General features: G+C 38.2%; 1 protein-coding gene across 1 annotated transcript in view; it reads left to right on the top strand.

Annotated features, from left to right (window-relative positions):
• Nucleotides 1-26,200, top strand: part of KCNB2 (potassium voltage-gated channel subfamily B member 2) — a 189,964-nt gene that overhangs the window by 2,211 nt on the left and 161,553 nt on the right. Inside the window, exon 2 of the mRNA XM_068186573.1 lies at nt 14,001-14,685. Coding sequence (XP_068042674.1) covers nt 14,107-14,685 — 579 coding nt within the window. The 5' untranslated portion in view covers nt 14,001-14,106. The remainder of the gene's footprint in view (nt 1-14,000; nt 14,686-26,200) is intronic.

Below are 26,200 nucleotides of genomic sequence, written 5' to 3'. Positions count from 1 at the left end.
AGGTGCTGTTCAGAGCAGCATGCTTCAGCCTGAGCATTTCCATTTGCTTCAGCATTTTGAAATGTCCCATTGCCTTAACAATGCCATATCACATATATTTATTCATACTCAGCCTTTTTTTTTTTTTTCCTAAGTGAAAGTTAATTGGCAAATTCTGGCTTGCCATTCAAAGCAAGGCGAGAGGTCAAGATTTGCAATAGCTTTCTTGCCAACAGTTGGGATTTTGCCAAACAGTTTGCTACTGTCACTTTTAGAAAAAAATCTTGATCTTATGTGACTTCCTTGAGCTTCATGTGCAGGTAAAATATATTCCATGGTGCTACCGTATTTAAAGCTACCTGCTGAAGGATATTTTTTCAGTCAGTATTTTACTCCGTCTGTCATGATATAAACAGCACATTGGGGAAAGTCTGTCTGGTCTCAGCTCAGAGGAGGAATGCAAGCTGAGATATCTGGTGAATGGGGCAGTGACTGAAAGTATGTCAGTGCAGTGGGATTCCACTGCAGACCCTCCTGAAGGTGTCTGTTCTACCAGAGTACAGACCTACTGCTCCCCACAGAAAGAGAGGGGAGCCAGAGAGGGAAGCACTTTAAGTTGTACACCACTTCAGCTTCATCAGAGTAGACATACATGCAGTTTAAAAATGGATTTTTGGATGTTTTCAGGGGTAAATTCTATTAATTCATCATGTTATTGCATAATGTCTTCTGACCCAGCTATACTCACAGTTCTTGGAATTAAGCAATGGTTGCCTTTGAAAGGACTATACATGTTTGTCTAATATTGCTATAGTAAGTTTTTATCATCTTTAGGAATAAGGGTTTTTTACCTAAGAAGTGTCTGAACATTATAAATATAATTCTAAAATTAATATAAAATAAACATTAATATTTAACAATAATATAAATAAACATTATAATGGATGCATGATAAAAAACAGGCTGTAGTCTACTTTGTTCTGTTTCTAGTCATAGGATATGAGCACCCCAAGAGAAAATATTTTAGATTTCCCATCTGTAGTGGGCATCTTTTTGTTGTGAGTGTTGCTGGAGTAGTGGAACTGGGTATTTGATTTCTTGGATTTTATAATAAGTCTTTGGAATATGTTGTTTTAACTCACATTTTAGTAGGGAAAAATGTGTGTTTTACTTTGTAACAAGAATATTAACTTCAAACCAAAATAAATTTTCCGGTATTAAGTTGTAGAGATTTTTTAAGATGTGCAACAGTGTTCTATGGGATAATATGCAAAGAAATTGCTTAGGACATTACAGAGTAGATGTTATCCTTTTGTAAATGTAGATTTTTTTGCAATCCTGTAGCTTCATATGTTTTTAAATCTATAATTCTCTGGCTAAATGGAAATGATATGGAAAGAAATTCATTATTTTTAACATTTTCTTCACTATTATGCAATCAGAGGTATCATATTGCATGCTATTATGTATACATTGCTCAGTCATGCTCAAATAAAGTCTCAGTAAAATGCATATATATGGTTAAATTTAAAAAAAAATTGAGCAGAGAAGCTTAACAACTCAAGTGTTTATTGAACAGAACTTGGAAGTTTCTTATCTTGGTTACCGTACAAAGTCAGTCCCGGTATAGCTTCCCAGACCACTACATACCATAAAAGCCTCAGGAGAGTATGCATCAGTAAAGATGTTTAAAATCTATTAGGCTTAAACCTGTCTGTATTCTTCATAAAAATCTGGAAGGACAGCAAAGGCTATTTTGTCTTTTGTCCTTCCCAGTGCTTGCTACAGCATGTGCAGAAATTTCAGTGCAAGTTACACATTGGCATCTTTTTAAGTTTTCACTTGTTTGCTGTGCAATACGTTCCTTCTTCCAAGTCTGGAGGGATGGATTTTCTTAATGGATGAATTTCTTGAAGGATGAGTGTATTAAACTACTTTTTTTCACCAGCATGGAAATATGATGATGGTAACTGCATAATCAGAAAACAAAGAATATTATTTTGAACACACTTCTTCGTGGATTATGGTATGAACTATAGGGAAACAATAAAAGAAAAGTCTCAGGCCACTGAAACCAATGGGGTTTTTAATTTATTTGTTTCTAATGCAGGAAATCTATATTTAGCCATAATTATAGATCAGCTGTGACTTAGGTGTCTGGATTCTGTACATCCCTATTCCTTCTCTGGATAACTATAAAGAGTTGTCAGTAGCATCACTGCTGGCACCAGCAAGAGAGTCAGAACAACAATCTATTAGCTAATAAATAATATATGTAATGCTGGCATAATGCAGCAGCTGAACTCTTTACAAGGAACAATGGCAATTGACCAGTTTACCCCTCACAGTACCATGACAGAGGAGCACAGTGCACTGTAAAATTGTGTGAGGGCATTTACAGTCCGAGCCAGGCAGAGGGGCTGAACAGCTCTCTTACTACAGCACTGGCACGTGATGAATAAGCCCCTAGGTTTTTGTTACCTCTAGGTAAGTGCTTCTTACTAGGAAATCAGACTTACTATTGAAAGGTGTTCTTTCTGCCATCATATTCAGGTACCAGCTTGTTAGGAAATAAATGTCAGCCCTGTAGGTAAAACCACATTACGAGGAAATGAATGCAAAGCTGTGCTGATAATTAACTGAACAAAGCTCTCAAACTTAATCTTCTTTGATGACACTGGAGATGAGCTTCACCCCCTGATTGCCTAACAAGTTAAGAAATAGAAATCAGTTATGGCAGTACAGTCCAAATACAGAATAAATTTACCTCAGAGCATTAATAAGGCAGTTCATAAAGTAATATTTCACAGTACATCATCAATAGTTACCTTTTAGAAAATTAGCTGTATTTTCAATATATATAGAGATAAAAATTACAATCAAATGCAAGAACTCAAAATGAAGTCATAATGCTTCTTTTATGGAGTTTTCAGTTGTTTCATTTGCCCTCTTAAGGTATGAGGATTTGGTTACCTACAAGGTTGTTGACCTCATCTCAGGTGGATGTACTCTCAAATGGCAGAGTAATCCTGCTATAATTTATAGCCATTCATTTAGTGTAAACTTGCATATACCAGAGACATTCTGAGACAGTTTGAGCAGAAAGTGCTGGCAAACTGCAGAAGCTAGAAGAATCCCACTAATGTATTTAAGCAGACTCAAAACATTGAATAGGCTTAATTAGCCTTGAAATCACACAACTGTGAATGACAGTATTGAACGTGCTTTTCCAGTGGTTGGTGAGATTAACAGCACAGAATTGCTCTACCTTGACAGGAGTGCCATCTAGAAGGTCTTGCCTTCTGGAATATTCCCTCTTATGCTTTCTTAATTCTTATTATTGCTGACATTGAGCAAACCTCTTAACTGGGTAAGCTTTACACTTGAATTTATTCTCAGGTCTAGCCTGGCTACTGATAGTCACTTTGGTCCCTTATTTAAGCATGTCATTAAAGTAGCATTAGCAGTGCTGTGTATCTTCTGCTTCTTTTGAATTGAAGAAGGGATGAGAATGTTTAGCTGCTTCAACATGTTTATAGATAACCTAGGTAGAAGAAAAAATACCTTGGTTTTGCTCAGTAACCTTGTGGTTAGGGTACTGATGGAGAAAAACTGAGATTTTAGGCCTTTCATAGATCAACATGATGCAAATAAACATTTCACTTCTTGTAATTCAAGATTACCACCCACCAAAGGACTGGTCACACCCTTCAGTTATAGACTCATTTGTGTCCTTTTGTCTTTCAAGCACAGGCTGCCTCATTCTTGCTCAGTAGGAATGGAGATGGTCTCCATCACTGCAGCTGTCGTGGGGATTACTGATAGCAGCAGGAGTCTGAAAGATATAAACCACAGGTTTGAATCACCAGGGATGAACATGGTCCTTCAGTGAATGGTTAATGACCAAGCAATGACATCGAGGTGGAACCAAGGCCACCACCTCAAGGTGTATTTGAAAAGAGTAGACCTTGTTCAATTCTTTTGTAGGACTATTTTACATACCTCTTGTAAGAGGAAGTTTCCAGGTTTAGAATATCATGTGGGTGGGTTGTGTCCCTTTTGATCCTGTTAATGCATTGGGCCTGGATGGGAGTTAAGAGCATCTTTTTCCTGGCTGTGAAGTATCGTGTTGATCCTGCCTTAGAGGTTCCTACACCCTTCTTTGAACTTGGGACTTGTGTGTTTAATATTAGAAACCCTGAACTAATGCTCTGATGAAGCATATTTTTTAAGAGGATGCTGTGGCTTTTAAAAATACATTTTGGCTTGATAGAAGTAAATAAATTAATTTATAGTGGCAGTTTTATAAAAGTATTCCTTTTAGCCTGTCTTGATTTCAGAATTATATAGTAACAGTAGCATAGAGTTGTGCATGAAAGTGAGTCCTCACTTTTTTTCTATTGTCAGGTCAATTTGAGGGTCAAGAAATATCAATACTCTTGGTATCAGTTAGGACTAAAAGTCAGTGTAGCTTCTTCTCTAGCTACAGTGTTAAACTGGACTTCCTAAGGAAAGCTTCCCCTTACTGACCCCCAAATCAATTGTATCTTTGTGCATTATGTGGAACCAAAACTGGTAAGGTCTTAGATAAGGTCAGGAAGCAAAGTTTTCTGTTTTCTGGGTGACTGTTTTTCTCAGATAGGCAAAATAAGATGTTGGGTTGCCCTAGGCTCTGCACAGGAGTTTGTAGTAGTAGTTTGGGATATTTTTCCAAGGCATCCTATAGTTGAAGACATCAAAATGTTGAAGGGTTGGATTCTTCAGGTAAAGATTAGATGGAAATTTGACTTAATTTTTAATGATAAAAGCCTTCTGCAAGTAAAGACTTGCTGATGCTGTGACCTCGGGGACATTTTCAGCTATGTATGTACAAAGGCACTTGTCAAAGATTGAGTCTCCCAAAAACGAAGGCCTTGATTCATTCCTTTGTTCCACCTTTGGCACTTCTGTAAAGCACCAACAATAGGAGTTTGAGACAGGCTCCTAATTGATTGAGACAAATGTCTCTTGAGTAAATCTGCTCCTTTCAAACTGTATTCTTCCCATCTGTGGTCCAGGTAGGTTTAGGCCTACCCTTTACCTTGATTGAATCAGGAAACAGTCCTGTTAGAAATGGTTGAAAATGAAATTTTTGACAGAAGCAGCAATTGAACATAAATGTTTTAATTTCTGAAGTCACTTAGGAATACAACTGTGCTTTTCTTAATTGTAGATTTGGGACAGGGGCATTGCATGTTTTTTATTTATTAGAAAACTCAACAATATACCAGGATTCTGACCAAAATGCAACATCCAAAATTTTGGGTGCAATTTCAAAGAGGGATAAAATCTGACTGTTCTCTATGATGTGCCTCATTGCTTCAGACATCATTCTCTATGTATATAGGATAATATTATATGTTGTGTAATATTTCCCTGCCTAGAAACCTAGAATCATCATTCATTACTACACTGTGCAAGCTTTTCTTCAGGAGAACAAAAAGACATCTGTGAAGTTCTTAGCTGCTTTCAGCTACTTGGCAGCACTGTTATTGGTAGGGAGCAGTGGAAGATTGAAGGGTTAGAGAAGCTAACATACTTAGAATAACCCTAAAACGAATTGCTTTAGGACAACTGGTTACATTAGTGCCTCCTCAAAGAACAAATTATGTGTTGACAATGTCCTCCATCACCTTAATGCACTGCAATGCAATTAGAAGAGAAAATCAAGTAGTGGATGGATAAATTGCAATTCAAAGCTCTAATTTATTAATATTAATGTATTTGCTATTATTAGTGTATCCTGCCTATGTAACATCTGTATTCTCTCAAAGAATTGTATGGAAGCACCAATCAAACCTGTGGATCCAGAGTGCTAGTTGGGATATAAATATGTAGTCTGATTTAGACCTGACATGAGGACCTTACATAATCACATTTCTATAATATCAGCCTGTTTGACATTAAAGAAAATGATCTGCCATTCGGCCTTGTACTTCTCTGACAGCTCATCTCCTCAGAAGTTTCCAGGGAAGGCTAAATAAGCAGTGTAAGACAGTATCTTTGGCAAGAGCAGTAACAGCCCTTAGCAACCAATTGTAAACATGAACAGTAAAGTGCAGACCAAGAACTACATCCTAAATGAGAGATGTTTCAACCTGTAATGGAAATGGAAAGGTTTTTGTAAACTGAGCAGGAGTACATCAGGATTCTTTGTAAGGATCCTTGTCACAAGCACCAACAGCAGAGCTGCTAGTAAGGAAAGACAGAATCAGAGTTGATCTGAAATAAGGTTTGGTGGGGATCTTGATTCAGCACTGGATGGGCTACAAAGCCATGTTGAGTGCTCTCTTGAGACCTCAGTGCAGACTGAGGGGGTGCTACAATCCCAGTATTCAGATACAGACTTGTGAAGAGGTACTACTCAAAAAGACCATTTGAGCCCTAAATTCCATGAGACTTTAGGTACAATTACTCTGAATGCTCACAAGAGCATTTAGCTTTTTGTAACGCAGTCTGCATTACCTGTAGTGTGTCTAGAGCCCACCCACGTGGCTTTACCTTGCGTAAGAGCTTCAGTAAGCAATTACAAGTGCTATTGGGGTAGTTAGAATAGTCAGATAAGCTAAAACTGCCAAGCTTGTGTGACTGCAAGACTTTAAAAACATTTTATCAGTTATACTTACCCTCTTTTTCTGTCACCTTACCTATTTCTGTCTGGGTTTTCTTATCCAAGGCTTCTAAGGAATATATAGAGTCTCAGAGTCTGCTGCTCCTTGGTGAAGTTCAGCTCATCCATCTAAAAGACACCTCTGTGCTCAAGATGGTGAGAACAGCAAGTTAGCAGACAGACTGATTTAATCAATCTGAAAAGTTCGTCTATAAAAGGCCTCATCTTTTTTGAGTTTTTCCTGCAGATCTCCAAGACTTTGTGCAGCCGAAGTTTAATTTTTCACATACCAGAAATAAATAATCTGTGAGGTCTGTTATGAAGTAGGAATAATTATCATTTCAGTCCAGTTAGCCATAGCCCCAAGAGCTGATTTTCCAGGATTTACTCTCAAAGCAAGGTCTTACTTTTCATGGACCAACCCATCTATAGCTGTTAAAAGAGCAGTCAAAGCAACAAGTGGGATTTGGTCTTAGTTCATGGAAAGACTCAGCTCTCCAGTAACAGCTCTGCTCATGACTGCTGTCTGGAAAGAGCCAGCCATTGCTCTCGGAAAAGCTTTGTTACAGGGGAGACAGGCTAAGGTCCATCTTTGCCCCCTCAGACCACATTGCTTCAAGTGGTTTCACCCACTGAAGCCCCTGAGGACTTGTGCCAAGAGCTGTCGCCAGCAATTTGGATAATCAAAGCTCAGATACTTCTCTCCTGTGCACACATGCATGTGGTCCTGCATATAGATATAAATCTGAGACATACAAAGGATGCTCAGGAATACTTTGACATGTTTCCTGACACTTCCGCGTTCAGCTTGCCAATCCTTAACTATATGAGATGTGACTTCTCTAAAGGTGGGAAATGGAAATAACGAACAACTCATTCGAGCAGGATGCTTTTATGCAGAGTTTTAGCTATCACATCAGCCATCATTTTAAAAACTGAAATTAAGGGAAAATTCTAGTAAAAGATCCCGCAGCACACCATTAAGAAACTGAATATCTTCATATTTTGAAACAAAGAGCAGACATTTGATAGCTAAAATGTGGCAGCAGAGAGATTACAACAAAGCAGACACTGAAAGAAAAGAAGAATCATACAAACAAATAAGTTAGCAAAAATGTGTTTGCTCAGTAAAAATGTTTTGTCACAACCAACTGGATTCATCTTTTCTTGGCTAATTTGCTGGATCCCAGGTTGTAGGCTTTAGGAGTCAGATGCTGAGGTGAGCACAGGCTTTCTAAGTTTTTTTTTTTTTTTTTAATCACAGAGTATCTCTAGTTCTCCAGCTAGAAGGGATCGTAAGGATCTTCGAGTTCAACTCCCTGCTCCTCACAGGATTACCTAAAACTAAAAACTAAACCATATGCTCCTTGAACTCTGAAAGGCTTGGTGTCATGACCCCTTCCCTGAGGAGTCTGTTCCAGTGCCCAACTATCCTCTGGGTGAAGAACTTTTTCCTCATGTCTGCTCTGAATTTCCCCTGGCATTACACCTACAAAACCTGTAGAAAGTGTTACATACCTGCATTAAATGCAGCCTGAAGTTCTTAAGCCTTAAGTCCTTAAGTCCGTTTTAACAGCAAAAGTAGTAAATGCCAGATCTTTCTTGATTTTGGTGAGCATTTTTGCTCATTAGGAAAACCAGCACATATATCTTAGACTGTTCAGACCTGAAAATAAATACTTTGAATGGGATCACCCATTATTTAATAATTTGTTTAATGCTTAATAATTTCACAATCTCTCCTTTTTAATCCAGAGCTTTCTTGAATTAAAAAAAATTAAATATCAGTACATCTAGAAACAGATTTTGTTTTAAAATGTTGAAGACACTTCCAGCAAATTGTGAAAAACTCTTCCATTTGTTTTCACAGGAAGGAAATTAATTAATAAAATCTTTTCTTGAAAACAATTCGACAAATGTTGACAAAAATACATCTTCTGACAAAAATGGTAGAAGTTTGTCCCTTAAATGTCAGAAGAAAGCAAAATTGTTCACTTTTCCTGGGGTCCTTATGATACAACCTCTTCTTAGGTGCCACATACTTTTTTCCTCACTGCTTTAAATGCAGGACATGCTCCAACAGTCAAGTGTGCTTATGTACTGTAGCTTCTCCATCTCCTTTGGCAAAATTTGTATGACAGAGATTTGGAGAGATGTTTATGGCTCAGGCTTGCAAGAGTGTCTGGGATGTGAATCCTTTTGGAAGAGAGGTCTTGTGTATAGAGTCCATAGAAGGGGCTGGCACTGCTCAGCACGGCAACCTCCCTGTGTGCAGTTACACTCACCTGCTCTCCAAAGCAGATGGCTGCAAACAAACCACTTATTAGGAGCAGACCTTGAAGCATGTGGACTCTCCAGCCATCCTTGCAAATGACTTGGGCGAGTCCTGACTGTGCTGTGGCAGGCGATGCTCCGGCAACGTGACAGGACAGATAACTGGGTTCCTCAGCCTGAGGGTTTAGTCTTGTTATGTAGGCATGCCCATCAAAAGGGCTGAAAATTCTGAGGACTCTGTAAAAAGCAGCTATCTCAATGTGAGCAGCCAAAATTGTTGGATACCTCAGGCATCTATGACTTTCATTTCTACATTATCAAGCAATGGTAATAATGGCCTCCTACTGAAGGGGAGACTGGGATACCCTGAAAGCACTTGGGTAGGACAGGGAGAGCTCCCTGAGGGAAATTCAGCACTTTGTGTGTAATCTAGGCCTTGCAGCAGGAAATGCTGAATAACATCAGAGGCCAAATTCTGAATGAGAAAGATGAAAAGAAATGGTAAATAATTACCCGTTCATGTAAAGAGGAAAGGACTGATGTGAGAGTCACACCATTAAAAGCTGCATGTCTGTGGTGCTGGTGAGAGCACTTAACCTTCCTTCTGGCTTTCCCTAGCTTTTTGAGTTGTAGTCTTTGAAGTCTTCATTTTTATTTAATGCAAAAAAAATGGCTTTGATTTGAAGAGTTTTATGTAATATTATAGGTCTTTTGCTACAAAGTAATTTTATTATTGCACAGGAAAAATGCAGGGTTTGTCTAGATTTGCTTTTATATATGGGGATAGAATTTGTGCTTTTCTCTATCAATTGCTAAGAGTGCTGGTGAGCACCAGACTGGCTTTGCCTGCCTCCCAAGTGATAGTTACATTTATTACTAGCCCATGGTGGACAAGGTGCATGGTGGAATTGCACACAGCCTAAAGGTTAAGGCAATAAGCCAAGCTGAAACGTATTTTAAGCCTTCTTAGGAAAAAAAAAATCTGAGTTAGTTACAGTAGCTAAAATGCCAAAAGGTAATTTTATGGATTGTAAAGGTAACCTTACTCATATAATTTTGTTATAATGGAAGATCTGGTGATTTTGTATAAATTTCATAATGTGGATTTTCAAGTTACAACTGTTATATAGTAACATAAAGACAATTTCCTTTTCTGACAAGGTAACTCACCTAGTTGATGGGGGAAGGCAGTGGGTGTTACCTTTTTTAGATTTCAGTAAGGCTTTTGGTACTCTCTCTCACAGGATCCTTTGGGATAGATGTCCAGCCCACAGCTGGACAAATCCATCGTGGATAGGTGAGCAACTGGCTCATAAGTCAGGCACACAAAGGGTTATAGTGAATGGGATGACATCAGACTGACCTGTCTCTGGTGGGGTTCTGCAGGGCTCCGTCCTCAGCCCTGTGCTCTTCAACGTCTTCATAAATTAGCTGGATGTAGGACTGGAAGGGGTATTACCTTCGCTGAGAATACTAAACTGGGAGGAGCTGTTGATTCCCTTGAAGGCTGAGAGGGTCTGCAGAGAAACCTTGATAAATTAGAGAGATGAGCAATCACCAACCATATGAAGTGTAACAAGGACTAATGCCCAGATTCTCCATCTGGGATGGGGCAGCCCTGGATGGGTGTGCAGACAGGGAAATGAGAGGCTGGGAACCAGTGGCAGAGAAAGGGACCTGAGGGTCCTGGTTGTTGCCAAATTGAATCTGAGCCAGCAGTGCCCTGGCAGCCAGGAGGGCCAACCCTGTCCTGGGGTGCCTCAGGGACAGCATGGCCAGCCAGGCAAGGGAGGGGATTGTCCTGCTCTGTTCTGCACTGGGGCAGCTTCACCTCGAGTGCTGAGGGCAGTTTTGGGTCCCACAACACAATAATATAAAGCTATTGCAGAATACCCAAAGGAGGACTATGAAGATGGTAAAGGGACCCTGTGATTTTAAAAGTAGAGGCTGTTGATTATGTTTTTGTTAAAGGCGCAGTTAAAACCAGACTTTTTAGACAAGGTTTGGGGAAAAGCTGCACAGGAAGACATTTTTTAAAAATTATCATCAGAGAACTACGGAAGGGATGAAGAACGAAAGAAGGTGGGAAGAAAAGCAGTTATACATCCTCCTTCTTCAATGTATATTTCAATGACAAGAACTCTGTAAAAAAGGCAAAAAAATCACCCTCATGGTTCAAGATTCTTCACTTGGGAAAATGGGCTTTTTTACCTTTTCAGAATGCTGCATGTTGTGAATGGTGGTTCATCCCTTGGTGCATACATATATACATAGCACGTTCTCAACACTAAACCTAATAGTGTTTCACTGCTGACTTCAGTGTGGCCACCAAGATTTTTAAAGTTTTTTAGAAAAGCCACAGTTCCTCAAGTAGGAAAATGCAACCAATAATTATACTGGAAAATCAAAAAATGTTTTATCAGCTTTAGACTAGTCATGGTGACACTAGAGTATTTGCATTGTTTAAAAAATATGTCTGGTAACTACACTACAGAAAAGTTAAAGCAATGCATAGTCTTGTTAATCTTTTGTTTTTGCAATCAGAAAAATAAATAAGGATATGGATATGGTTAACTTAAGATTAATCAAATGAGATGCTTGATCTCTATTGTGTTTTTACTTGATATTGCTAATATTAGGGTACACATTTTCATTTTAAAAACAGAAAAAAAAATCCCTGAGATACAATAGTGAATAAACTATTGAACCTCTCTAGGAAATGCCTGAAGACTTGACTGATTTCGTAAAGGATAACAGAACCTCTTTATGATTTTTTAAAATTCTTGTGTTTTCTTAAGTAAAACAACCTTTAAAGGAGAAATATTATTGTGCATTAAAATCTAAAAGTATTTTTTTTCAATAAAGTTTGCAAATATTTCCTCTCTAGAGAAATATCCTCTCATAACTGTTTACTCTTTGTGTAGCTGTCTGTATGTCAGAAGACTGACAGATGCATCACAGATCACTAGCTAATGCTTAAGTGGGGAGATCTTGCAAGGATTGGAGTCCCCCACTTCTCAGAAGTCACCCCCTTGCATATAAGGCAATGAGGAGGAGGGTAAAACCAGAGAAAAAAAATCAGCCTAAGGTCAAGAGGAAAAAACCAAAACATAAACACAAAAGAAAGGGATATATATTATGCAAACCTACTGATGCCAGGACTTTGATTTTGATGGGATATTTATCTTTGAAAGTGAAGTTATCAGACAATCATTTTTCTGAATGAAGGTAAATGTTACTGGCTTAAACCCTTAAGTAATTAGGCACAGAAGTGCTATGGGTTGCACTGGGAGATGATGAGGGATCTTCACAATGTAGTGCTGGAGGCAGGATGGGAAGATGCAGAATATTTTGACCCTTATAGTTTTGAAGTTCAGCTTGACAGTGAAATTGGTAACTAAAATGATTGTGTTCTAGGCTGTTGCCATAATTTAGCTTGTGCACAAAACAAACCAAAAAAGTAAATCTTTAGATGTAAGTATTTTTCTCATAAGTAATTTTCCTCTTTTCTGATGTTTTTGGACATGATAGTCCGTTATACTTGGACTGTAGCTGACTGAGTCTTATTTTATCTATTGGTGGAGGAACTTTTAAAGTTTAGCTATAATGAAATTTAGCAATTTTGATTTTATACCAGCAACATAGTCAATACTGTCATGGGCATGTCAGATGACACACTGGAATTATTCTTTGTTTTTCCTGATACTTCTAGTAAAGGATTATTCTAGATCCTTACTGCTCTGGTGAGGATCTGGTCGATGTGACCTTCTAAATCTCTTTCAAATTTCTGCCTTTTCTCATGATGAGTTTCTACCCATTTGTTCTTGTGCCAACTGGTGCTTCAGTACAAATAGTTCAAACCCTCCCAGGTGTTTACTTCTGGTATATTTATAAGTAAAGCACAACTTTCATGCTTTACTCTGCAAAGAGGATCGAATTCTTGTACACTTCAAATTCTTTTATTTGCTGGACTTACTTCACTTCAAGCAAAACAAAACAAGCAAATAACAATAAAAAAAACCCCTCAGATTATTGAATTGTTGATTTGCTGATAACAGGAGGACGAGACGTCAACTCTAGGAAATTACTGAGGCGGACTTTCCAAGTTTGGAATAGAAGCCTTGTCTAAGCATTCTTTGGGCCATGATACTAATGCTAGGTTAATATTTAAGCACTATGTCTGACAGTTGGCAGTAGTAGAGCTGGTGGGTGGGTTTCCTTCCTGATTGATACTGGTATGCTACATTTAGTGACAAGCAGCTGCACTTCAGAGTTCACTGAAGCACTGGGCACAGTTAACTGGGCTGCATGACACTGGGCTGTCATGCAGTCATGTCTGCAGCAATATAACAGATGAACAGTGGGGCAGAGAAGAGCCTTTCAGAGGATCCAGAGAACAGTATGCACAGCCGTTACCTATATAACAGGTATTACTGGTCAGTTGGCCACAAAAGACTTAGGATTCTTTTGACTCATTTGTAAAGAAATAAGTGCTGTGTGTGGGGCTAAAAAATACGACTTTTCAGGATGGCAGTTGAAATGTTTGGTGAATAACATTTACCCATTAAATAATACAGCAAACTAAAATTTGAATTGGGACAAGGAGGGAAGCAGTTTGGTTTGGAGATTTTGATATGCTGTGATTTTTTTAATTCAGTTTCAGTATCTCCCAAATTTGAATTTTTCAATCAAAGGTACACTAGCCTCCATCTATACTTATAGATATTCCTATAAACTTTCTGTTTGCACACCACACACATTGAAAGATAAGTAATCAGATTAAGCTAACACAGCTGTATCAGAAACTGAGTCTTAAAAAAAAGAAAAATACCTAAGTCCTTTGTACAAATTGTAACAGTGGATTTTCACAGATATAGATATTCCAGTGGGCTTTTCCTTTGCTTAAATATAGTGCTCTTAGCTGTTCCAGTGCTTCTGGATATTACTACAAAGAGTATCACTATAAAGAGGGCAAATTGCAATCATTAAATTTTCATCTGCATGTGAAAGTATGGAGAGAGAGAGAGAGAGAGTGAGCAAGAGAGAGATTGGGGGATGCATTGTACACGGCAGTATTCTAATCTTTTGTCTTTTTTAGCTTCAGGAATGGAGCTGTCTGTCTGAAGAGGATTCTGCCCATATACCCGTAGTCTCCAAGCTCATTTTCCTACAGACTCTGGTGTTACAACTTCATCTTTTTCAGAATGGCTGAGAAAGCTCCACCAGGGATCGCCAAAAAGTCTTCAAGGTCCACCCTTTCTCTCCCTCCAGAACCAGTGGAGATCATTAGGAGCAAAGCCTGCTCACGGAGAGTTAAAATAAATGTCGGTGGACTCAACCATGAAGTGCTCTGGAGGACTTTGGACAGACTTCCAAGGACACGATTAGGAAAGCTCAGAGACTGCAATACCCATGAATCTCTGCTAGAAGTATGTGATGACTATAATCTGAATGAAAATGAGTATTTTTTTGATCGACACCCAGGGGCTTTCACTTCCATTTTGAATTTCTACAGGACAGGGAAACTACATATGATGGAAGAAATGTGTGCTCTCTCTTTTGGCCAGGAGCTTGATTACTGGGGGATTGATGAAATATATTTAGAATCTTGCTGCCAGGCAAGATACCATCAAAAGAAAGAGCAAATGAATGAGGAACTGAGGAGAGAGGCAGAGACATTGCGAGAGAGAGAAGGGGAAGAGTTTGATAATACCTGCTGCCCAGAGAAAAGGAAGAAGCTTTGGGACTTGCTTGAGAAACCCAACTCATCTGTTGCAGCAAAGGTAGGATAAGCAATAGGCTTAATACAAAGATAGTAGAAAATGGTTTTGTGACCCATGCGTCTGACTTATAGGAATCAACAACATCCACTAAAATATTTAGAGAAAAGAAGCATCTAAAAATCTACATATCATTAAGTGAAAACACCCAAATCTGTCCTAAACCCCACTGAAATCAGCAGAAGGAACCCTGTTGAGTTCAGTTGTTTTTAGGCAACTACTGTATTGTATTGTACTTTGCTTTTGCTGTATTTGATGAGAAACATCTGTGTGAGTCTAAATGCACTCCATATGAAGCACTTCAATGAAAATACAGACAAAGTACACTATCTACTTGTTTTTTTTATAAAAGCATTTGGTTATGACAAACACCCATTTCAGTATTGCTTGTCCTGTTACAGGCACTGCAGATGTGGTGTGTCAGTAGTAGGTTGTTCTGGATAAGCTGTCAAAGAGTCATCAGCTGGTCTGGCATGGTTTCATGGTTTTACTATGGCATGTTTTCTCATATACTACATTTTTGCAATCAAGAATTAGAGTGTTTTGTATAAAAATACTGAAATATTAATGCATGAATATATTTATATGCATGCATATGTATGTGTATACAGATATAGGTATATAAACAAGTATATATTCTATTCATGTAGGCACACAGAACTATGTGTAAAGCTTATATATATTTAGTCAGAAGTGAGAACAAATTCAGATGAATCCTGGGTCCAGTACTGCTGTCTTCAAACAGGGAAGTTGGCTGAAGTCTCACTGATACAATGGAGAAGTTTACCCTGATTGTAGAAATAGGACTGCACACACACATGTTGGTACTGGTATTTAAAAGAAAGATTACTTGCATCTTGAGGAACTTAGTTGTTCTGTTTGTGGCGTGAAACACTAGTTAATGTGAGGCAAATTTTGGAAGCTCATCTCCAGTTTGAATGACTCAAAATGAAAATGTTTGATGTTTAGATGTTCATGTTAAGCTTCTGTTGTTTGTTATTGGATGCAATGCTCTTGGACCAAGGTAAGTATTAAAATATGATGGTGTAATTGACAAAATATGAGAATTCTGGCAAAGATTTTTCTTGCAGTAGTAACTCTTACTATAGAGGTACAGTACACTTTTTCTTTTTAAATTTCATTTTTCATTGTGAGCTACCTAACTTTTTAAGCAAGGAAGTTACTTTATTAAAAAAAAATATTGTGGCACAATTTAAGGTTCCTAAGTGGAATAAAAGCTTATAGGAGGAAATGAAAGTATTCAGAATATTTTAGAAAACTACATGAATAAATTTTCTGCTTCCAAGATACATATTCTGGGCCATATGTTCCTCTCCAGGAGAAAGAGCAGAGGGGAAGCAGATGGGCATAAGTTTTGCCAAAAAGGGTTCAGGGAGGCCGTGTTATGCACTGTTATCCCCTGGTGCAAGCTAACATCCATCAGCCCTCACCAGCACTTCTGTGACACAGCTTCTGCACTGCCTGCAGGACTCAGGGACCAGTTTCTCAGTCCTGCACGCCTTGAAACGTCACCAATGTGTTCTGTAACAGCCCTCTCCTCCTGGATACGGGCAGGAGGAAATCCTGTCTGAGCCACACTGCTGAAACACACTGCACACGACCTGGCCGTGGACACTGCCTCAGAGACATCCAGCAGGCAGATATGTTTGTGAAATATTTTCTCTTTTATATACAGAAATGAAGGCAGTTGTCTCTAAGGTTTGAGACATATGCTTAATTAGTGTTTGTCTAAGACTAGGTAGGAGTCAATGCAGTAAGATGAAGCAGATGAATAAAACAAAAGTAATATACTGATTTTTACATTCTTTGCCTGTGACTCGTTTTCATTCATTTGCATGTTGAATAAATTCAGAAATATCGGATGGTTAGGCTTGAATGAGTGCTTGCCATTCATCAAACTGTTCTTATGACTTACACAGTGCCCCATCGTGAATTTGCTTAAAAGAAGTTGGGCTGACCCTGAACTTTTAAGAAAATCCCCCTTTGGTCACTCCAAGCAGATTTCTCCTCAGATTTTGCAGATGAATGTGGCTGTTTCTTCAATTTCCCAAGATGTCTAAATAATTATTTTTTGCCTTTTTATTTCCTTTTCCCCTCATGCCCTAATTTGATTCAATGGAGTTTCACAGGGAGTTTCACATTGCACTTGTATACATGTTGTAATGATTTTCATTATTTCAATTGACTTTTGTCTAAGTTAATGCCATTTGATGTGGTTTCTGTGGTTCTAGTAGCTAGAAGTCACCATAATACATGTACTCAGTTTCTCTATCTTGTCACCTTCAGTCTGTAAATACATATATGAGCCAAAATTATAGTCAGATACGCCCATGGTAGCTCAGACAGCTATAGAAACTTGGCTGAATGACATAAAGGAGAGCAAAGACCATCACAACACATTTGACCTTAGGTAACATAAGACAAGATATGGTGGAATCAGTGGGATGCACTTTGAAACAGACTATGTTAGGATCAGTAGCAAGGTTGTGTCTGAAGTATTTAGATAGCATCTCTTTTAGATTTTTCATTTATTTGTGTTTGGTCAAATAAGTTTCTAGTTTGTCCTGAGACAAGAGGCACAACCATCTTCTTTCCTCTGTAGGAGTAGAAAGGATGGTGGGATTTTGACAGTGGCAAGCTGGGAACCAAGTGAGGAAATATTACCATAAGCCTCAAATTCAAATATTAGCTCCCTTTTGAAGAGATAAAACCATATGAGTGTGCATAGATATCCTATAGGTGCTTGTTCAGTCATTCACATCCTTTGTGGCATCCAAGCAATTGACAGGAACAGCTTGCTTTTTAATCCCTTTCACATCAAAGATTAGAAATGTGAGATAAATACTCGGATGTGGTTTTGATATGTGACTGTGTCTTGCCACGTCTTGATTCTGCTAAGAGCCCTTCTAGGTCTGATCCAAAGCTTACTGAATTAAGACAGAGTCCTGCTTTGGATTAGACATCTCAGGACAAATCCTACTCCTTTCGAGGTCAGTGAAGGTTTGCCACTGACTTCACTTACAGCAAGGTGAGACAGAACAAGGTGACAGTGAATGAGCAGCATGTATTTTACAGGATATGCCACAATGAATAGGAGAAAGCAAGAAGAATGTGTGGCAAGAAATTAAAACTATGTTTAACTAGTAAAAAAAGAATATTATAGGTCAAGTACTATTTCACAGTACAGACACACTTAACTTTTTGAGTTTTTTAATTTAGTAAATGCAGATGGGCACCTCATCTCAGTCACTCATCTCAGTCACTAATTACTATATTACAGGTACAGCAGTTCTTGCTTAGTCCTCATCCCAGGAATTCAGTAGACAGTTGTGGATTCAGTAGACATTTCAGCTGAGGAAAACAGGATTTGCCTCCATTTTCCAGTGTTCTCATTCATAAGCTTTTTAAGTAGGATTAAGATAAAGATGTGCAGAAGTCCAGCCATTTCAGACATGTACAGTGCTATGGAATGAGAAGCAGTGCTGGGATTTATGAAGGACAGGAATTTTGCATATTTTACATCCCAGAAAAGTCCCAAAGCCTGGTCCCCAAACTACAGAGTTCTGTATGTGTCTGGCATTCTTTGGTCCAGAATAACATCTGAGTTTTTAGACCAGGCATTTATTTATATTTATTGTGTAACCAGTAGTTTGTGAAAACTGACTTTTAAAAAATATTTATTTTACTTATGCTATCAGCCATCATTTAGTCTTTTATTTGAAGCTGCTGGACTATAACAGCCTCCTTAGTGCAGCAGCAGCTCTGACCAACCTGTCAGTAGCACAAAAGTCCTCAACAGATACCAGAATGAGCACTGACTTCAGTCGGATGTGAACTTCATGCAGTATTTATGGTTCAGCACCTTGTTGAACTGGCATATTAAGAGAGCACCTACCTGAGCCAATGTCAGCTATGTCTGAGGTATATTGTTCTGTGCACTGCACTCAAAATCAAAGGAGCCTTGCTTTGGAATGAATGTGAATCAAATGAACCCATACAGGTAGTATTTCTTTCTCAAAGCGTTAATGCACGAGCTCTTCCTTTCATTCTTGTTTATTGGGTTCAATAGCCTGATTATTTTCTGTGTTTTTTAATACTGATGAAAATCTTTTGGTCTAAATCCTAAATAAATATGGAATGTTTCTAGTCCAGATGTTTTACTGTAAATACAGAGTGAATGAAACAAGAAATAAGTGGAATATCCAGGAGTAACAAAGACCCTATGTCTGCCTAAAGATATCTAATAGTGATGTATCACCTTTCATCTACAAGAGTATTTTAATTACATTACAGTAACATTATCAACAAATATCACTCAGATTTTCCAATTTGTGTTTTATATCCCGTATTGCCCCTTTGAATACAGCTAGGATGAAATTTATTGTGATTGATTCTACAGTTCTTTCTTGTTCAAGTCATTTTTTCTCATATGAATATTTGCATCAAACTCAGTGTGACTACTAACTGATCAAGCATAAAAGGTAGTACAAAGTAATTTAAAAAATTACTATTCAGTCACATTTTGTCCATGAATTTTTGTATAACACCTGTTCATGTACATACACAGAAGGGTAAAACATTGGCCTTTGTGTTTTTGCAGTATGGGGTTTGCTTTATTTAAAGTGAAACCTGATAGGGTTGAAAGTGTTCTCTGTTAATTCTGTTTGTTTCACTGCATGGCTGATTTTTCCTTATTTTATTTATTGATGTTTTCCTTTGGGTTAGTTTTCAGGTTTTTTTTTTTCTTGGTTTGTGTTACAAATTGTAACATGAGTATTACTTCTTTGTAAAAAGCACACTAATTTATCAGCTAACTAGTGGATTGTGGATTACAGAAGGTATAATTATCCCAAGCCTGACTGGAAATTGTGAGGACTTTGTGTGCTGTATTGAGTAACTAATCCCTTTTGTGAACAAAAATTCCTTTGGGGGGGAAAAAAAAGCAGGAGCACACAAGAGGAGATTTAGGCCACCGATATTCATTTAGCTACACGTGCATTTTGACTAGGCTTGCCACAATGACTTGCCAAGAGAGGCGAGACACCTATTTTACATTAGGGGCCTGATTCTTATTTTTCACTGTCTTATATGTAATTCTTATATATATGTCTGTCTTATGTATAATTCACACTGACTCTCATGCCTATTCCTTGTAGAGCAGATTACAAGTAGTCTTAGAGTGAGTGGAAATTAGCAGAGTCACTATGCATGATCAGAACAGAGCAGAGTGTCATATAGGACACTTCATTTTTCCTTTGCAAGTCCTCAGAAATTATCTCCTGGATTGTCACAGTGTTCATTCAGGGGTAAACCCTAATTAATGATATGCTGCTGGTTCCTTTTGGGTTGAAGGTAACCATATACGCTCAAAGGACTGTAGAAAAACTTAGGTGACTGGTATGTTGCAAAGAAGAGGTATCACACATCAGCAAACTGTCAGTAGCTGAATGTTTGCATGAAGATATTAAAGTGTTCAAGTGAAAGAAATACATTTGGTTATGTTTGCATCCTTTATGTTATATGAACAAAACGCTTTTTTTGACAACGTCCTCTTGTTAGTTTAGGTTCACGTGTTCTGTGTCATCCTGATTTTGTGACTATTTCTCCATAAAAACTTATACTTCATGTGCTTTGCCATCTCATTGTAGTCCAAGGATGAAGATGACACGGAATTAAGATTGTCTCTTTCTTAAAGTGTGAGGAATGACTTTTGTATTAGTTTAATTCTCACAAGTTTTTGTATTAGATATCATGTACCTCAAGGCATGATATTCATTGGAGATAAGTGTTCTTTTCTAGCTAGTATGTGTCTTGAACTTCTGTCTGAGCTCTGGTTTAAATTTATTTTTGGGGCAATCCTATCACAAATCTTTATTCAAATTGTCTACAAGGAATAATATAATTTGCATTGTCACTCCCAATACTTTTTCAAAATTTGACTGCTGAAAATAAGTTCTGGTAAAGCACAGAGAATGGTCAGTGGTAATAAATAGGTGTCTTCATTTCACGATTGTTTCTCCCAAGGAGATTCATTACCACACTTTGCTTTTAAGGTGAAGTTATTTCTTGTGCCAAATGATAAAGTCAGTCAATGTGACTGTAAGACAAGGAGATTACATTGGATCCTAGTCATTCATATTTAATAACTCAAGTGTTTTAATGTCTTGAAAGATAAGTGAATTTATTGCTTTTTCAATAGATATTATATCAAGGAACAAAGAAGACTGGCAGTAGTTAATTGATTTTGTTTGAAGAACTTACATATGCTCACTGCTGAGCTGGTCATTAGAAGATTATTTACCTTCTTTTTAGTTCCTATATGAAGTATCATGTAACCCATGATTCAGCATTTTTGGTCAGTGTAAAGTGTCATGGGAATACAGCTACCATCTGATCTGTCTTGCTTCAGAGGTGTTCAGTACCTCAGTCACATACGGGTTCCCTTCAGCCCTGAGATTTTATCACTGGTGTGCAAACTTACTAAAAACCTTACTAAAAACTTCTATTGGAATGAGTAAAATGTCCTTTGAACCAACTTGCATATTATTGGCAGTTAATTCTCAGTAAAACAGGTGCTAAAATTGTGGAAGCAGTGCCAAGGTCAAAGATGCAGTGACTCATATTATAACAATCCATCACTGGCATCGAGCACCGGCATCAGGGAATATCCCCATTCCCTGTATGAACAAAGGGATGAGAACTTTACTTCTGTAGCTGCGATAAGGGACTTCAGTGACTCTGGTTTTATGGATACATCAAGGAAAATCAAAGGGGTTTCATGATGAGTCTTGTTAAAGGGAGGAAAAAATTGCAAAAATAATTATTTTAAAAATAGGGGAAATCCCTTTTTCGTATTTGGTAAATAATACCTAATTGGTAATATTTTGCTAAACAAAGTTTTAAAGTAATGACTAGAATATGCCTGGGCTTGTGACACTATTCACAGAATCACACAGTAGCTCTTGCACAGAGAAACCTACTAGGATTTGGAATATATGATATTACAGTGATTTACCAGCGGGTACCATCTGCATGAGAACAGCTATCCTTTGCCAGAATGGATAGAAAGCATTTATTGCAATGTACCCCAGTACATTTGCCCTTAATTAGGAGAGCAAATTAACTTAACTTAAGAGAGTAATTTAACTACAACAACAGCTTCTTTTACCACTGATCATATCCTTTTTTTAAGCTGTTACCATCTATTGAGTGTAGAGTAGCATCAATGGTATATATATTTTAAAATATGTGCTGCAGTATTTCTGGTTAGGAGGGTGATGTTTTGGGCATTACAGCATGCCCCTCGCAAAACCAGAGGCATCTCATGAGCTGGATTTTCAGCTGTGACATGTCACTTAAGCTGTGCAATGCCTGAGGGGACAGAGCAGGCTGTTGTGCCTTTCCCTTCACCCAGAGGCAGATCATATGTCCTAAAAATGTTGCATTTCCGTTCCATGTTTTTATAAGCAGCTGCCAGTGTATTGTCTTCTCTCACATAAGATATTTGGAAGGAATCAGATGTCAGGGAGATACACTAATAAATTAAATGACGAAACATTATCTGGATGAAATCTATGGGACACAAAGTGCTGCATCTTATTGTCTGGATAAACAGGCTCTGTCTGGCTTTTGTAGAGCTGAGAGACAAAACAAATCTATATGATCCCCTGCAAACTGGCCTTTGTTTGGCTCTCTGATTTTGTTGCAAGATGCAGAATAACAAAATGTTGCTCCCAAGTGACTGGGAAGCCAAACAGACTGTTGCATGTTATTTATTTCAGAAAAAAAAAAAAAAACCAAACAAAAAAAAAACCAAAAAAACTTGGTATTTATCATGACATATGGCAGACTCATGAGTTTCCTATTTGATGAAGATATGTGAATATTTGACACATAGCACTAAAAACCAGGTCCTTTGGGGGAATGTTGAAAACAAGCAAGTGACACTGGCACAACTGTTTCAAAGTGACTTTGAGATTAAAACAGGATCCCAGTACAGTCCTTATATGAAGCCGCCACACTCTGCTCTTAATCCCTTGGTTGTTCTCTTTTTGGGGAAGCATGAAAAAAGGCCAGGGTTTCAGGTGGGATAATTAAATTTTGTTTTTACTAGGTGGGACTCAGAAAACAGTTCTACATTTTAAGTAATTTCATAAGCATGCAGTATCCTTTCCAGATGAGTGTTATGGCATTATAGGTGAGTCACCTATAATGTACTCCATATACCATAACCTGTACTCCACATACCATACCTGAGACAGCTCTTCTGGTGTTTTTGAGCAGCCGTGGGAGGGGGCAAGTTATCTTTGAAAAGCATGCTTACTTTGGCACTGTAACCATTAACTCTAAATATTACCAACTAGCCTTTATTTCCAAAATAAGTGTTTGGATTTGTTGGAGTTTATCCTATACGTACACTTGGCATAAGTATATACAATACTGACAGCTGAGCCATTTAAAAAAATTGCTTACAATATTGCACATCAAGAAGATATGTGAGATGGCTGAAGCTATCTGAGCAGTAGTTTTCTCTCAGTATTTCAGTGCCTACAAACTGCCTGAATCATATTTGCTGAATTTTCAAATCATCGTGTAGCTACTTGTAATAAATACTCATACAGGATTTCTTCTAAAATGCAGGGAAAGACAGGAGCCATGGGATGCAAACCTGCAGTCTGAGGAAGCTTTTATCTGAATGAAAAGGTGAACTCCTGAGTTTAGTCTTACCTGACATCTGAGGCTGAAGTTCATTCCTCACTGAGAATCTTTTATGCCTGCTGCTTGTGGAAATGGTGTTTTGTTCCCCTAAGCTTCTGCCTAAAAACTGGTGCTTCACCAAACTAACAAAAAATCTTCTAGGACTTTCTAAGCTATTCTGTCCTCGTGTCTAAAAGATAAGGTAATAAAAGTCCAAAAAGAGCCATTATTCACAAAACAGCTCTTAAAAGAGGAGCTTTCCTTTCCAAGGCAGCAATGAGCTTCACTGCAGAACCCTGGGGCACATTTGTAACCCAGAGTTCACTGTCTTCAATCATTCTTCATTGAGTCCCTCTTGATGCAACCACAAGGGTTAGACATTGCTTTAAAAAGCTCCGGTATGGCACAGGCCAGAGCTATCCCAAGGACAACCAAGTGGCAGTGACAGTTTCAGGTATCACTGGCCACTTGCAGAATGCCCCATTGCAAGGGATTTCATGCTCTGGGAGAGTAAAGCTTGCTGTAATTTCATGTATTCTTGGGGATGGTATTTTTGGCTAATTCCTGAGATGGTTAAATTTTTTCTTACTCTTTCAGTCAGTTGGATTTCTGTGACAGAGAAAAATGACGTAAAGCTTTGTTGTTACAAACTCACGTTCACACAGTTTGTTTCCCAAGCACTGTAGCCTCCTTTTGGATAGCTTACTGAAGGATCCTTGGATGACCTGTCTATTCTGTTTTACTGAAGTATCTACCAGTTTGACTTTGGGGGACATTTTTCTGGAGAACAGTGGATATTGCTAAAACAAAGTAGGTATGGCTGTTCTTTTGAAGACAGATAAATGTGTTACAGGCTTATTCTGAGAAGAATTGGGAACTCACTCATTTCCATTTCTGTTACTTTCACAAATCTTTTGTATTTTCATGTTTCATCTTTTTTAAAATTTGATATAAATTCTTTCGTGGAATTAAATGCCATTTGAAAAAACTGTTCCAAAAGGATCTTGGCCTGTGGTCTATACAGGTATGCATAGTTTCATTTTGTAAGATGATAGCACAGAAAAATTTGGTTAATGCCCCTGAACTCAGTCGTAACACTAACATTGACTTCAAAATTCTTTAGGCTATGGCTACCAGCATTTAGCACAAAAGGCAAAATACATAATATGAAAAGAGTACATAGGTATGATGCCAGTCCTGTTTCACTGAACTCTACAGCTTTTTTTTAGAATTGAAGCAGGATGGACAAATTACTCAGGTTAATAATATGTGCTTCAGTGAACCTGATACTAATTTATTGTAATCTACATTTTAGATTGATATATTCTCCTGCCTCATGGTGAGGTTGGTGCTCATGGATTTAATTCTAAACTACATTTGACAAATTTACTCAAAATGCTGTAGGTGCTCCAGTAATAGTGAAATGGTGAATAATTCCTCTTAGCTTTTTAGTGCTTCTTCAGTCTGTTGAATTTAGGAAGAATCAACACAGTTTGCTACATACTTGTATGTGTAGTTTTGGATGAAATAAGTAAGTTGAAGAGGGTTTTTTTTTTTAATTAGAGTATCTGACAGAGATGAGAGCTCTTGGACTGAAAAATAATTTGCTTGATGAGTGTATTATAGAGGGAGTAGATGAGGGCTAGATGTGCTTTTTAGGAAGCATTCTTAGTACGTGTTACCACAGAATGGCGGACAAGTCTTATTACAATATTGTGTAACTGATGTTAGTAATGTCTGTATGAACAATAAGCTCTTCTGAAATACTCCTCTTTTCTGAAAGCAAATTAATTTCCTTTGATGATGATGAGATGCTTTGATGATGAGAGCTGCTATGTCTGACTCACAGGTTTCCCTTTTCAGTCTGATTTCTGTTGTTAATTGAAAATAAATTTTTTAGTTTAGGCGGGTATGAAATTGAAAGGAAAAACCTAATCTTAGAAATATCCATTATTGCACTGAATCTTGGATAACATGTCTGAAGCATTTCAGCAATAATGATCCAGGTTATTGTAACTTCAGCATTTATAACTGCAGCATAAGTTTCCTCTCTAACTGGATTTAAAAACACAACCCAACCCTTACCTAAGCCCAAGTTCCTGGGAAGGAGGCTGTGTGTGACAGGGAGATGGTTAAGAGAGCGCAGTTACTAACAGGGTTTTGCTGCTGCCAGTCTTTCATGGAGGCATCCTCCCCCAGGGCTTTACTGGAAGGCAGTGGGCAGCTGGAAAGGACACGGGGCAGGCACAGATGCCTCCTGCTTGTGAAGCCAAGCTGAAAGCCAGCCTGCAAACAGCTGGAGAACCCAGGTCCCTGTGGGCAGGAGGCATAACTGCAAATCTCTGTGATGCCTTTGCCCCCTTCATTTTTGAAAAGGAAGATGGGAAGGAAACCTTCAAAAGGTCTGAACTTTTTCTCATATTTCAGTTGTGTGAAAGGGACTATTATCCCTTGGGAACCAGGCTGAACTCAAAAGTGCTCCTGCCAGGGGGAGCAACGCAAAGGCACGTGCCAGTCGTGGATCCCTGTGGCAGATCAGTTTGCTGCAGGAGCCCACATGGCAATCCTTCCTTATTCCAACCATGTGACGATGGATGGAGGAACAGTTCTTTAGTGCTGTGCCATAGACAAACAGCACCTCTGGGCACAGAAATGGTACCGAACCTGCCGAGAGTTTACATAAGTAAAATGCAAAAGAAGAACGGAGGTTTTTAACTGGATTTCCCCTTTTCCTTTCCCATCTGTCTAAAATAACATTTTTCTTTTCTCTGTTGTAAATGCATGAAGGAACCAATCAGAA

This window comes from Anomalospiza imberbis, chromosome 1 (assembly GCF_031753505.1).
Source record: "Anomalospiza imberbis isolate Cuckoo-Finch-1a 21T00152 chromosome 1, ASM3175350v1, whole genome shotgun sequence".
Classification (NCBI taxonomy): domain Eukaryota; kingdom Metazoa; phylum Chordata; class Aves; order Passeriformes; family Viduidae; genus Anomalospiza; species Anomalospiza imberbis.
This window is presented reverse-complemented; position numbering and strand designations above follow the sequence as displayed.